Raw genomic sequence first — 13,137 nt, 5'->3', positions numbered from 1 at the left:
AATGCTACTCACTGTGTCACCGCCCCACCCTCCCTACTTACAATGACATTGTTCATGAATTCTTTTTACTGTAAACCCGCCACCTTACTGTTAATAGTAAACACAAAATAGTTAAACTCCATAATACACAAATATCATCAATTCTATGTGATACTCTTAAGGAAGGCTTTAAAGAATTACACATTTATGTGTGCTTTAAAACAAGCTTTGAATCTTGACATACCGTATATGTTAGAGTTCCATCTTCAGCAAAGGGTTTGTTATTTTGTTCATCTTGTGCTTTTTTATTATTATTATTATTAAATCCAGGTTAGAAAATTAAAACCATTAACTCCATTTTACTACATTTCCATACTGTAAACCTCCTGAGTTCCCTGTGAGCCTTCATTTCCTTTTAATCAAATTAATAAGACTTCTAGAAACACCCACTGGAGAGAGCCTGTGGCAAAGCCTTTGTTGTCTGCCAGATAATGGCTGAGTGTGTGCAGCATCTGTGGCATTTGATAAAAGAAACAGAAGCTGTAGTCAGAATAGGTCACTTTAATTAGCTGAGGAGTGTTTTAGGGGGGAAGTTTAATCTTTATTCTATGTGTGCTTATGCAGCAGCCTGCAGATTTGTCACTCTGAATTGTATGAATTATAAGACATCTTCTGAATAGTAAACAATAGAACCAATAGTGTTATGGACCTTGAAAATACTTTCCCTATATAATGATCACATCAGTCAACCTTTTAACTACTATGTAACTAAGTTTTATTAGATATTAGGTAGCACAGCTAAACTACACCATTCTCAAAGTAGTCATATTATTCTTTACACTTTGTGCAGTTGCCGCACATTTCTAGTGTAATTTTTCCCTATTTATTAGAGATTTTGTTTGCAAATCTCAAAAACATAAATTATGCAACCTTCATACACTGATAATAGGATGTGTTTTGTATATCAAATAGTTCTACACTGCAACGTTCTTGCTGACCTTGTTTTCTGTGTCGATATGAGGGTCATAGATGCCTTACAGTCTCTCGGATACAGTCTGTGGATTTTGTGAAGCAGAACGGGAGCACTGCATGCCCTTCTGCTCTTCGGGTGAATTCACTGCCTCAAGGCTATCAAATTGGAACAGGCAAAGAACATACAATGAGCAAATAGGAATAATACAATGTATAAATATTTTGTCCAGAATTTTTGAAGATGCTTTATTACTTACACACTGTATTACTTATACAATATTACTTACACACTGTGTTGTGCTTCTATGCTGTGTGCATCTCTGATTGAACTGATTTAGTCATATTTATTTATGCAATTATTTACATTACAGACACACACACGCACACACACTCAGATTGACAGGAGCTCATCAATAAAGCCCACTCAGAATTAAAGTAAATTCTATCGGCAGGTAATGTTAGTTTATTAGGAATGTGTTTAGATGAAGGAAAGTCTTGCCTGTCCCTTTAAGAGGTCCCACTGAGGTTCTTTCGCTATTCTTCCTCCTGGCCCAAGTCTCTCAGAGCCATTCAGAAGCTTCTTCAAGACATTCTGGTGAACCACATTTGTCCATGTGCATTTGTGTGTGTGTGTGTGTATGTATATATATATATATATATATATATATATATATATATATATATATATATATATATATATATATATATATATATATATACATGTATAAGGACACTTAGAACATGAACACGTTTGTTAAAGATTGATTTAACTACTTTTTAACAATCTTGACCGCCCAGCAGGGTCATGTGATGTCCATATGCAGAACAGGTAAAAACAGGTAAAAACAGGTTTTTATTAATTAATATGGAGTTGACCAAATGGATACATAACACTAAATAATTTCAGTAATGCATGGTGTAAAATTCCGTGTTTGAAATGAACAGTAATTAGAAAGTTAGTAAGTGGGAAATTGCTGATAGCTTCAAGCTTGTTTTGGATTCCAGCAGACTGACACATTTCCTAATATATCTTAATTTTCTTAAAGATACTAAATGCAAACCGATTTGTAATTTTCTTATGTTTTCTAATCATGTCCAATGGAGAGCTGACTCATCTGTTTTTGAAATTGATCATTCTGCTGCAGACATGACTGTGAGTCAAAGTGTCTGCTCTATAAAGCCAGGACAAACATTATTCAGAAAAGTGACTTCCATTGGAGAACCAAGCCAATGTCCAATTCCAGGATTAGGATCTGAAGTGCTGGAGATGCGCATCAAGGAGGGGACTAAAATTCGAAACCTTTTGCATTTTGCTATTTCTCCCTTGCAGGGGGAAGGACATGTGACACCTGCATCTCAGGTTATGTTCACTAGCCTGAGTCAAGCCATCACTAAGACCATTACCTGAGCTGAGATTGTGAAATGTAAAGTCCAAGGGTTGCATCAAATGTCAAAGCTTCAGTACAGGAACATTCAGGAGGTGTGGGAGAACCTGGAGGGTGAATGAGTGAATGTACGTAAAACTGTTCCTTCAATTTGCATTCTCCTTTCCTAAGAGCCACTGGACCCACAGGAGTTAGGATACCAATCCCCTACTGAGACAAGCTCCAAATCAGAGGAGAATGAACACGCAAGTGGTACAGCAACTACTGGGAAAAGACCTTTCAGGCATTCCTCTCATGTGATTTTTCCTAATGCACAAAGAACTGCCATGGGGCTTGGTAGACGAACAGCTCTATCATTTGAATAGTCTGTAATATAGCATTTTTAAATGAGATTTTTTTAACAGTAATATATCCAAACATAGATTCTATTGTTCAAAAGAACATAAAATGTGTGAATAGCTGTGAAGTAAGGGGGGGAAATCAACAAATTATTGTTTGGGAAAATAATTAATAAATAAGCTGATAATACTGCCCTCTGCTGGACATGAACCTCCGCTACATTATTGAATAAATGCATTCTAGAGCTAGAGCTAGAGCTTATATTCTGTCTAGCTAGCTAACATTATTATGTGATTATTAGTTCATTCTGTATGTTAAATGCTGATTATGATTTTGCAGAATGAACACAATTACAATATGGTATCTGTGATTCATGATTGCTGCTGCTTGACAGTACCGGTTTCATCTGGTATTCACTAACTGTGACAGTCTTTTTGTGCACAATAAATTTGCATTAATCTCATAACACTTCTGAACGACTGAGCAGACTGTCCCACACTGCATACTAAATAGTATGTTACTACAACATTGCTGTTAATACTATTTAGGTATACTGTTTAGTGTGCCTTATACAGTTTGGGACAGCCCTGAATTCTTTATGATTGTGGTCACTCAATGTGGAGGGGGAGCTCAACACAATCTACATTATGAAATATTATTACACAAGTGGCTTTCAACACCAGAGATTCCACATCTGGTAGGTTTAAATAATTTCAATGGGTTTTATTTAATAGTCTTTAAATAAACAGATGGTTGTAATATTTTTAGCACTACATAATCACTCTTAGATAAAATGTCAAATTTAGTACCTTTAATTATGCATGTGTCAATTTCAAAACAACTTATTTATTATCTGAGCATATTTTCCATATTTGAGTTGACACACAGTGCAACTACAACTCTGGCAACAAATCACATCTGTTGCAATTAATGCAGATTTAATAAATATTGTTTAGCTCATTGAGATTTACAGGGAAGTGTTCTACATAGTTTTATCAAATCCCACGAGTATTAGAAACTATAGACCCAAATATAAAGCCAGTACATTATTGTCATTATGTTGCTTATTATTCTGCACAAAGGAACAACCCTTCTGGAAAAAGAATTGCAATGCATTAGGAAAATAAAGGACTTTAATGGGAATTGGCTTAATCAGATTCCTGAAGCTTTCCACTTGGGTTTTCTGGTTATTGTTAAATACCACCAGATCCCAAAAGGTTCTTTGTTTATGGGTAGCAATGATTGCCATCAGAATAAAGTTAGAACTACTGAGGAACCATTAGAAATAACACCTTTCATGAAACTATCATTCCAGACAACCCATTCAAAACACAGTAGAAATCTGTAATGGTTCTCATATTTTAGCAGGGAAATCAGATATCCTCAAACAGAATATAGTTTTCTGTTAATAGAGCTTTTAAAGATTCAAATTAAAGGAAGTAGAAGAAGTATAGATATAGCCAGTGAATATTTTAAATACAATTAAATGCATTATAAGTACAATGACAGCTTTCAAATATTTACAGATGGGTCAAAGGATTTACAATCAGATGCAAAAGGATCTGTGGTATTCATCCCTAAATATGAAATGGGAGTCAGCAAATGAACATCTGACAGCTTAAATGTATATACAGTTGAACTGTATGCTATATTAATAGCATTAGAATGAATTGAACAGACCAGGGATAACAACATTTTAATATGTAGCGACTCTGTATCAGACCTTTTGAGTATTAAGTATGGAATAACTCGAAATCATCAATAATTATTGTATGAAATTTTGTTTACAATCTCAAGAATATGAAGCCTAAGGAGAAGTATTACATTCATGTGGGTCCCAGCGCATATGGGAATAAAGGGAAATGAGAGAGCTGATAGATTGGCAAAAGAGGCAACAGAAAAAGGACATGTTGATGTCAATATTAAGTTATCAAATTCAGAAGGGAAGAATATAGTATGGAAAAAGATAATGGGAAAATCCACCCATCCATCCATTTTCTTTACCACTTATCCTTCAGGGTCGTGGGGAACCTGGAGCCTATCACAGGGGACATTGGGTACAAGGCGGGGTACACCCTGGACGGGGTGCCAGTCTATCACAGGGCACAATCACATACACAATCACACACCCATTCATACACTACGGACACTTTGGACATGCCAATCAGCCTACCATGCATGGTCTTTGGACTGGGAGAGGAAACCGGAGTACACGTAGGAAACCCCCGCAGCACAGGGAGAACATGCAAATTCCACACATTTCATAGGAAAACACCCTACAGGTTTATGCAATGAATGTCAGGAAGAAGAGACAGTTAAACAGATGTTTATGTCATGCAGGAGATATTTACAAGAAAGGGAAGAGATGAAGTAGCAACTAAGGAGAATGGATAAAGGAGAGTACCGTATTAAAAGTATAATAGGATGTAGAAATATTTGATTAATTTCCTAAGGAGGACTGGACTGGAAAGATGAATTTAATTAACAAGGACTAAGTCAAAGAAAGACAGTAGGTTGCAGTAATGCAACAATTTGGATGCCAGCTGCCGTAAAAAAAAAAAAAAAACCACAGAAGAAGAGGATGCACTGGGTTTTGTGCGCTTGCGCGGTGGAGTCTGTGCTGTAGACCGGTCTCGGTGTCGGCCTTCCCGTGTTCACGAACTCACACTGTACTTCAGAGCCACAGCGAGCCTGGTGTCCTGCAGCATGTTCAGATCCGCTGTCCGCCTTTCCTTCTCCGCTGCTCGGAGCATAACACAAGCCCGGCCACAGAATATAGGTAAAATGTTGCATGGTTTAATGTTTGATGTGACGACCTTGTGCTGAGAGCACCTTCTAGATTGACTATCAGCTAGCTTAGCTGCTAACGAGTTAGCTCGCGCGCTAATCACAGTTAGACAGAAAATCTTGGCTAGCTGGATATTACTGTTTGCAATCCTGTCTAATCTTTTACATCATTTATTCTGTTTTAAAGTATATGTTGCGTTTTGGTTAATGATATTTCGGCACTAGTTATATTTTGACCGTGTCCTTGTAATGACCCGCTATAGGTTTCAGGCCCGACAGACAAAGTGCATGAGGCTGGCTAGCTCTCTGTAGCACTCTGCCCTTGTTTCACTCGTCCTTGCTCATTTCAAGCTCAGAACAGATTTTTGGGTCTTGTATATTTAACACACATGTAATGTGAGTAACGTTGTCCCATTGTACTCCTTTGTTTCTTTAGTAAAACACACTGTCGTTTTATTTTCGCTTAACTGGGAGTGCTCGCCTGCCGTAGTCAGCAGTTTGCTTACCAAGTACATGCACTGCAAGATAACGTCTACCAATGTCTACAATCCTGGGTGGATAAGTGCTGTTAGTAATAACTAGTAATGCTTTTTTCCTTAACTGTGTGTATACTGGTGAAGTTGTGAAAGAGTACACTACAGAAGGAAGTGCTGCAGCTGTGTAAGTGAAAGGCTTTTTGAAGCTGTAGGAGGCAAATCAGTATGTGTCTGATCAAACCTCTTCTCCAAACATGAAACTGACTGCGGAAATGCAATTCCTCCTCTCGACGTGCCGCTTGTTGACTTTGATTAATATATAACTGTCAACTCGATCTGTCAAATAAAACTAGCCTTTTATGGCCTTGTTGTGTCACCATGTCACACTGGATGCTTTCCCTAACAGGACCACAGAGCAGGGCTTGTCAACTGGTGGACCTCCGGCCAGATCTGGAGCCAGCAAAGTATTTCAGCGGACCACACCGAGTACACGAATCAATCCTGTTACAGGGCTGATAAATCTCTATAAATTAGCATGTATCCTAATTATTTAGCTGGTCACTTTACAAAGTCTAGTTGATTACTTTTGCCTTAGACTATAAGACTTAACCCTGATTCACTCAGGTTACATTGCGTCGGCCTAGATCATAATTTTTATTCAGTATGAAAGTGATTCAATCTGACTAAGATGTATACTGTGCATGGGTGCTGTGTGCTTCTCATTGCATAACATTTATTTGTTGTTCAAATCTTGCAGAACATAAAATATTATATTTCCAGAGAGAATGTTTTTGACGTCAGTTAAAGTTTACTGAGCAAGTCATACCGGATACGGCACTTTGTGTAGATTACAGATTGAATGAAGTTGGGTAACATTTTGCATTGATTTGGACTCTCTCAAATGTATGATTCGACTTCACTGACTCACCCAGAGAGAACTGTTATCAAGACATTATCAAGTCTGATCCATTGTTAATAAAACAACATTGTGTTTTGGTGACATGTTGCATGCTCTCAAAAATTTACTTGATGTACCAATTTAGTGACATGTCACAGAGAAACCTTGCTGTAATCTCCAGCTAATACCCACTATCAGTGTACTCTTACACTCCCCTAGCCATAGTTGAGGTAGTGTTACTTCTATAGAGGTCAGATCCCAGAGCTCGATTCTGCACTTATAGAAACTATACAGCGTGTTCTGACGGTTTATTGATCATCCCTGCTGTATATGTATTCCAAATAGGCCAGAACGGTTCATCTACTGAGGACCTGTTAAGTTACTGCCCTGACACATGTCATAAAGATACAGTGCATGTTGCCTTCTATTTAAGGGACCCTGATGTTTTTCACTGTCAGTGACTGGCCTGAATGTTCTGTTGCTTTTATTAGGTAAAGCATTTTATAGAAATTTGAACAAGGCCTACTAACACATCCAAACTCTTGGAATATTTGCTCTTCCATATCACATATTTATTAAAGGTTAAGCCTTTCACTTGGACTCATTATGTACGTAATAAATAGTTTGAGTTGGTAGTATTTACTGTTCGGTCTATAAGTAAACATTGGTGTGTGTATATATTTTTCCGCCTGTACTCCATGTTTATGTTCTTGCTTCTTAACCTTGTTTTAATATAGCAGTTGATTCTGATCTTGACTCATTGTTTTATCTGGTTTCTTGTTGAATTGTGCAGCCTCAACATGTCGAGTTGTCTTTGGTCACCATGTTCATGAACATCAATGGATACAAAAAGCACACTTGCAATGAATCCTGCACACTAGCTGTATTTCTGTATGCTTTTTTACATTAATGTGCTATGATAAGAATGCATTTATAGTATACTAGGTCAGCTCCGAGTTATGATTTGGCCTTTTCATACACTGTCCAAAAGTATGTGGACACCTGACCATCACAGCCATATTTGGTTCTTCCCCAAACTGTTACCAGAAAGTTTGAAACACATTGGTGTCTAGAATGTTTTTGTATGCTGTAGTATTAAGATTACTCTTCACTGGATGCCTCTGTACACAAAGCAATGTCCATGAAGACACTCCAAGGTTGGATTGGAAGAATTCGAGTGTCCTGCACAGAGGCCTCAACCTCACTGAACACCTGTGGGATTAACTGGAACACCAGCTACACACCAGGTCTCCTCTCTGGCATCAGTGCCTGACCTCACTAATGCTCTTGTGGTTGAATGAGCACAAATCCTCACAGCCATGCTCCAAAATCTAGTGGAAAGCCTTCTCAGAAGAGTGGAGCTTATTATAACAGCAAAAGGAGACTAAATCAGGAATGGGGTGTTCAGTAAGCACATATTGGTGTAATGGTCAGGTGTCCACAAAGATTTGCCATATAGTAATATTTCATTACTAATTTGGGGTTTCATGCAGCCTGCTGTCCCCCCCTAATATATTATTTTCCTGTCAGCTCCTTTAGCTAGCCGCTGCTACTCCCATGGCAAGCAGGAGACAGATGAGGAGTTTGATGCCCGTTGGGTCACCTACTTCAACAAACCAGACATTGATGCCTGGGAGCTCAGGAAAGGTCGGTTATAAGTAATTTAATATATATTTGTGCTTTTGTTATATATTTGCCTTTGTTGTTCTTTTTAATCTTTCTCTTAAACCTTTATTGTGTAGATAAGTGACCCTTTTTCGTTGAACTGCATATTATCTTAGCATTCTCTGTAAAGGATATGGTGATGAAGGGAGAAAACATTTCCAACTGTTCCTGCTTTTCAAGACAGTGTTTTTCCTGGTTTCTTAAAACCAGATCATCCCGTTTTTAAATGATTTATGAGTGTATTCAAACTTTGAAAACTTTGGTTTCAAATGACTGTAGTAGTACAAAGCACATTTTCTTACTGCAAGTCCAACTTCGATCAAATTGTGAATCATGATGATGGCCTACATATAATTGGATTGGTAATGAAACTTGTATCCGTCCAGGTTTTTGAGTGCATTGAAGTGTCTACTGTTCCTGCATCAGTCAGAATAACACGTGCTTCACTGTGTGTCTGATTTTTTTTTTTCTTCTTCCAGGTATGAACACTTTGATTGGGTATGACCTGGTACCTGAGCCCAAAATCCTGGAAGCAGCTTTGAGAGCTTGTCGGCGATTGAATGACTTGGGCAGCGCCATCCGTATTCTTGAGGCAGTTAAGGTCAGTACGGTATTTTAAACAAACATTTTGAGATACATTATGGCATTGATGTGGTCATTGTTCTGTGCATTTATTAACTTTCCTCTTTGTTTTAGTTAAGATAAGACAATGTATTTTTTTTTAATCCCTAGCATACTATTTACCTTAACATTGTAATTGTGAATGTTTTAGTCTTAAAAGCAAATCCAGTAATTATCATGCAGCTAATGTTTATACAAATACTTTTAATTTTTTGGGGGGGATACAGGACAAAGCAGGTCCACACAAAGAGATCTATCCATATGTTATCCAAGAGCTTCGTCCCACGCTTAATGAGCTGGGAATTCCTACACCTGAGGAGCTTGGCATTGACAAAGCATAGACTTCTGCAGTCATGGTGAGTGTTTGCACATGCATACAACAATCATGCCTCTTTTAAAGGGACAGTTTTATGAATCAAAAAACACAATCTTCCCCAAATGTAGTAGATCAACCAAGACACACATGATGTCCATCATTTGCTTCATTAGTTTTGCACTAGAGCTATGAGCTCATGTAGTTAACAGTTGATGTAAGGATATCTCACCCAAAATATTTTACATAAACCTGTGGCTAAATTTTTGCATATAATTATGCAAATATTAATCTAAGATGAAATAAAATATTATCTCTCTTAATAGTGATCTAATTTTATCAGTTTTCTAAAATCACAGGAATAGTCCAATTTCAATATAAAGTGGAATAATATTATTTGCTGAGTGATAATATCTGCTTAACTCTCAGACAAACTGTACAATTACAGTAATTAAAAACAGTATTATTGGGAAGTCGGGGCTTTTTAAAAATGTTACTATGATCAAGATTTGATTTTAAATTGCATGGGTTTGCTTGTGTTCTTTTTGTTCTATTCTATGCTATATATTAGTGTACGTTTACGTTTCCTGTCCAGTGTTATTCATGTTATTCGTGCCGGTGTTACATAAGTGAGAGTAACCGAGTGAATTGATTAAATTCAAAAGCAAGAAGGATAAAACATATATAGAGCATACACAATTTATACATATGTATATGTATAAACGTACATATATTTTGTGTTAACACACTGACATGCATGTTATTGATAACATTTCGAAATGATGATGAATTAACTAGGCTGAGACTCAATTCATTGGTCTAAATATCATTCTCACTAAAAAGGGTGATGTATCATGAAGTGCAACAGTGGAGCAAACAAAGCTCTGCAGGTTCAATTTTATAGACGACTAATTAAGCTTGAATAACATGCTCTTTGTCTGTGTTGTTAATGAGGTTCTCTAACAAAGCAAGTACAGCTGTGGCACAAGCAGCAAATTGTTATAAAGTCAGCAAAATGAGCATATTTGTGTGTAACTTGTCTGTGTTTCTCCTGCGTTTTCTTCTGACAGTCTTCTGAGGGACCGTTGCCATTGTTGGGGCTGAGTGGATCTTCTGTACTTGAAGTCTTTGCCACATGTCAGGATATTTGTGTTATATTTAATTGCCCTGTATAATGTTCTTTTGCTTGTAAAATAATGGTGGACATAATAAAGGGAGATATATATATTTACTGAATCTTGTTTTTGAATTACAGCTGTGTATGAATTCACTGTAACATTACATTTTGCTTGAGCTGTATGACCTTTGTGCAACACCAGCACCTGTCATGAAAATACACAGGAATAAACACCTAAGTCAACTCGCACCACTAGAGGGCAGTACGCGAGCTAGTTTCAAACGATTGATCGCCTTCAGCTAATTCACGCCTGCACGATAAGTGGTGCTGACGAGAATGCATTTTACGCCTGCACACTAGGTGGCGCAACTCAATATTCGGCCTCTCGTCTTTGACCACTGAGAAGAAGAATCACTTTAACGTTGGCGCATAGCACCACAACACAGTGTTAAGAAGCACAGAAACTAACTTCTTATTTTATGTGTTTTCTACCCAGTAAGGGAGGCAGAAAGTTTTTTGTGTTTTTTGAACAGCACCATTTTTAGCTGTTTTAGTATGAATGAAATAATGTGAAATATAATGCAATAACACAGTAGTGCGACAAAACCCCACTTTATTGCCCAAGACCAGCCCACTTTTTTCTGTGGTGGAAGAACTTTGTAAATAAATTGACAGTTCAGTTCTTACTCTCCTGTTATATTTTATTACTGACACGTTTCAACGTGGCTTAGCATGTGGTTAGCACGTTCGCATCACCCCTCCAGGGTTTGATTCCTGCCACAGCCCTGTGTGTGTGGAGTTTGCATGTTCTCCCTGTGCTGCGGGGTAAAAGGCCAATTGGATGGAAAGAAGCGAGAGACAGTAAATATCACAAACTTTTTTACGCACTTTCACTTTGTCGATAACAGAAATGCGCAAAAAAAATTAGGGAAATTTGGCAAATGATAACAAGACCTCTATCCATTCTCTTCTCTCTTCCGGAATACTCTTCTTCAGTGTTCACACTGGTTTTCAAAACAGCTTTCTGTGCTATAGCGCCACCTGTCACACTCTTATGCAACAGCAGAGGCTCCAGGCACGTGATCTAAAGTTCAAATATAATTGGACGGCCCGTGTCTCGCCGAACGACAGGGGAAAAAATCGATACATTGGACAAAAAAAAGTGTCGCTTTGTCGTGCCGTGACTGATTCGCCCGGTGTGAACAGATCCATAGATGTCTATTGTTTCAATTCAAGAGCGTCATCACGCTCAGTGTGAAAGAAGCCTAAAAGCCTATTCACATCGGGACGTATTTCGCCGCGTTTTTTTTGTGTCCACACCCAGGAGCATTGGGACGCACAGAGACGCGCTGAATGAAAGTGCAAATTCACTCCCTGACAGTAGATGGCGTTTATTGAGAAGCAGAAATACCCCGGTACACTAGGTGGCGCTGCACACCTTTCCGTTTCTGACATCGCTTATCAATGACAAGAAGAATTGAGCCGGTATTTACTAGTGATGGAAAGTGCGGATTATTTTACTGACTCGGATCTTTGAATCTCGCCATTAAAATGAACGAATATTTTTTCGAGTCATTTTCAAAGTCGTAATTTTTTTAACGTCAGCGGCTAAAGGAATGTGAACAAAAGCGTGAATCTCATTGGTCAGCCAGTTTTTGTCGTAATTAACTGTTTGTTTTGTGTATGTGTGTAAAACTTAATTTAAAAAAATAGTTGAAGAAAATTGCAACTACAGATGACAGTTTTTTAATGCATGTTTTTTAGGTTATGAAAGGAGCAACTTTCTGAAACCAATGTGCGTGGGAGGGGGAAAATTAGCTTCATAAGGGAATATCTGTTTACATATAATGTAAACGATAACAGGAACTAACTTGTCTCGTGGACATTTCACAACAAAATAAATGTGACCATAAACAGTTAAAAATATAAAGTTTCATTCATTAATGAATCAAAAATAGCCGTGGAATAAGCGAGATAAAACACTTTGGCCCAATGCTGTTATAGGAAATTAAATAAATTTGAGCCCAGGTGGGGAGAGCCAATAGGACAAAATGCAACTTTATAGTGTTATCAATTTACTGTCTACACTCTTAAAAATAAAGGTTCCAATTGGAAACAAAAAGGGTTCACTTTAACTTGTTAAGGGACGATATCTTGAAGAACCAATACACTGCCCTGAAGAACCTATAATGAAACATAAAGAACTTCTTTAATCTAAAAAATAAATCTAAATAAAGCCATATAGCTAAATATCAAAAGTAACAGTCAGTATCTGGTTAGGCCACCAGATATATAAACGTAGATATAAACGTAAAAATGCAATTTTTGCGCTGAAGAAAACATGTTTGGATACGTCTGTTGCAGCATCTGACCCGACAAGCCACACTAATACACTTACGAGTTTGTTTGAAGAGCTTAATGTAAAACATTCTCATGTTTTGGACATTTACATGGGTGCAGTTTTCCGGCAGCAGCTCAATCTGTGATCTCCGTTGTTTCTCAGATGTGTTTAATTCATAGAAATGCGTTTTATTCATAGAAATGCGTTTTTCACCATTGTGAAGTGACATCACTGTCAGAGGTAA

At 37.6% G+C, this 13,137-nt stretch overlaps 1 protein-coding gene across 1 annotated transcript; it reads left to right on the top strand.

The window, feature by feature from the left end:
• Positions 1–5,275: 5,275 nt before the first annotated feature.
• On the top strand, positions 5,276–10,671 carry LOC128618558 (cytochrome c oxidase subunit 5A, mitochondrial). Its single transcript, XM_053642222.1, has 5 exons — positions 5,276–5,454; positions 8,367–8,483; positions 8,981–9,102; positions 9,350–9,478; positions 10,506–10,671. Exons 1-4 carry the CDS (start codon positions 5,382–5,384, stop codon positions 9,461–9,463), a joined length of 426 nt encoding a protein of 141 aa, XP_053498197.1. The 5' UTR covers positions 5,276–5,381; the 3' UTR covers positions 9,464–9,478; positions 10,506–10,671.
• Positions 10,672–13,137: the final 2,466 nt, after the last annotated feature.

The sequence above is a fragment of the Ictalurus furcatus genome, chromosome 14 (assembly GCF_023375685.1).
Source record: "Ictalurus furcatus strain D&B chromosome 14, Billie_1.0, whole genome shotgun sequence".
Taxonomy (NCBI): Eukaryota; Metazoa; Chordata; class Actinopteri; order Siluriformes; family Ictaluridae; genus Ictalurus; species Ictalurus furcatus.
This window is presented reverse-complemented; position numbering and strand designations above follow the sequence as displayed.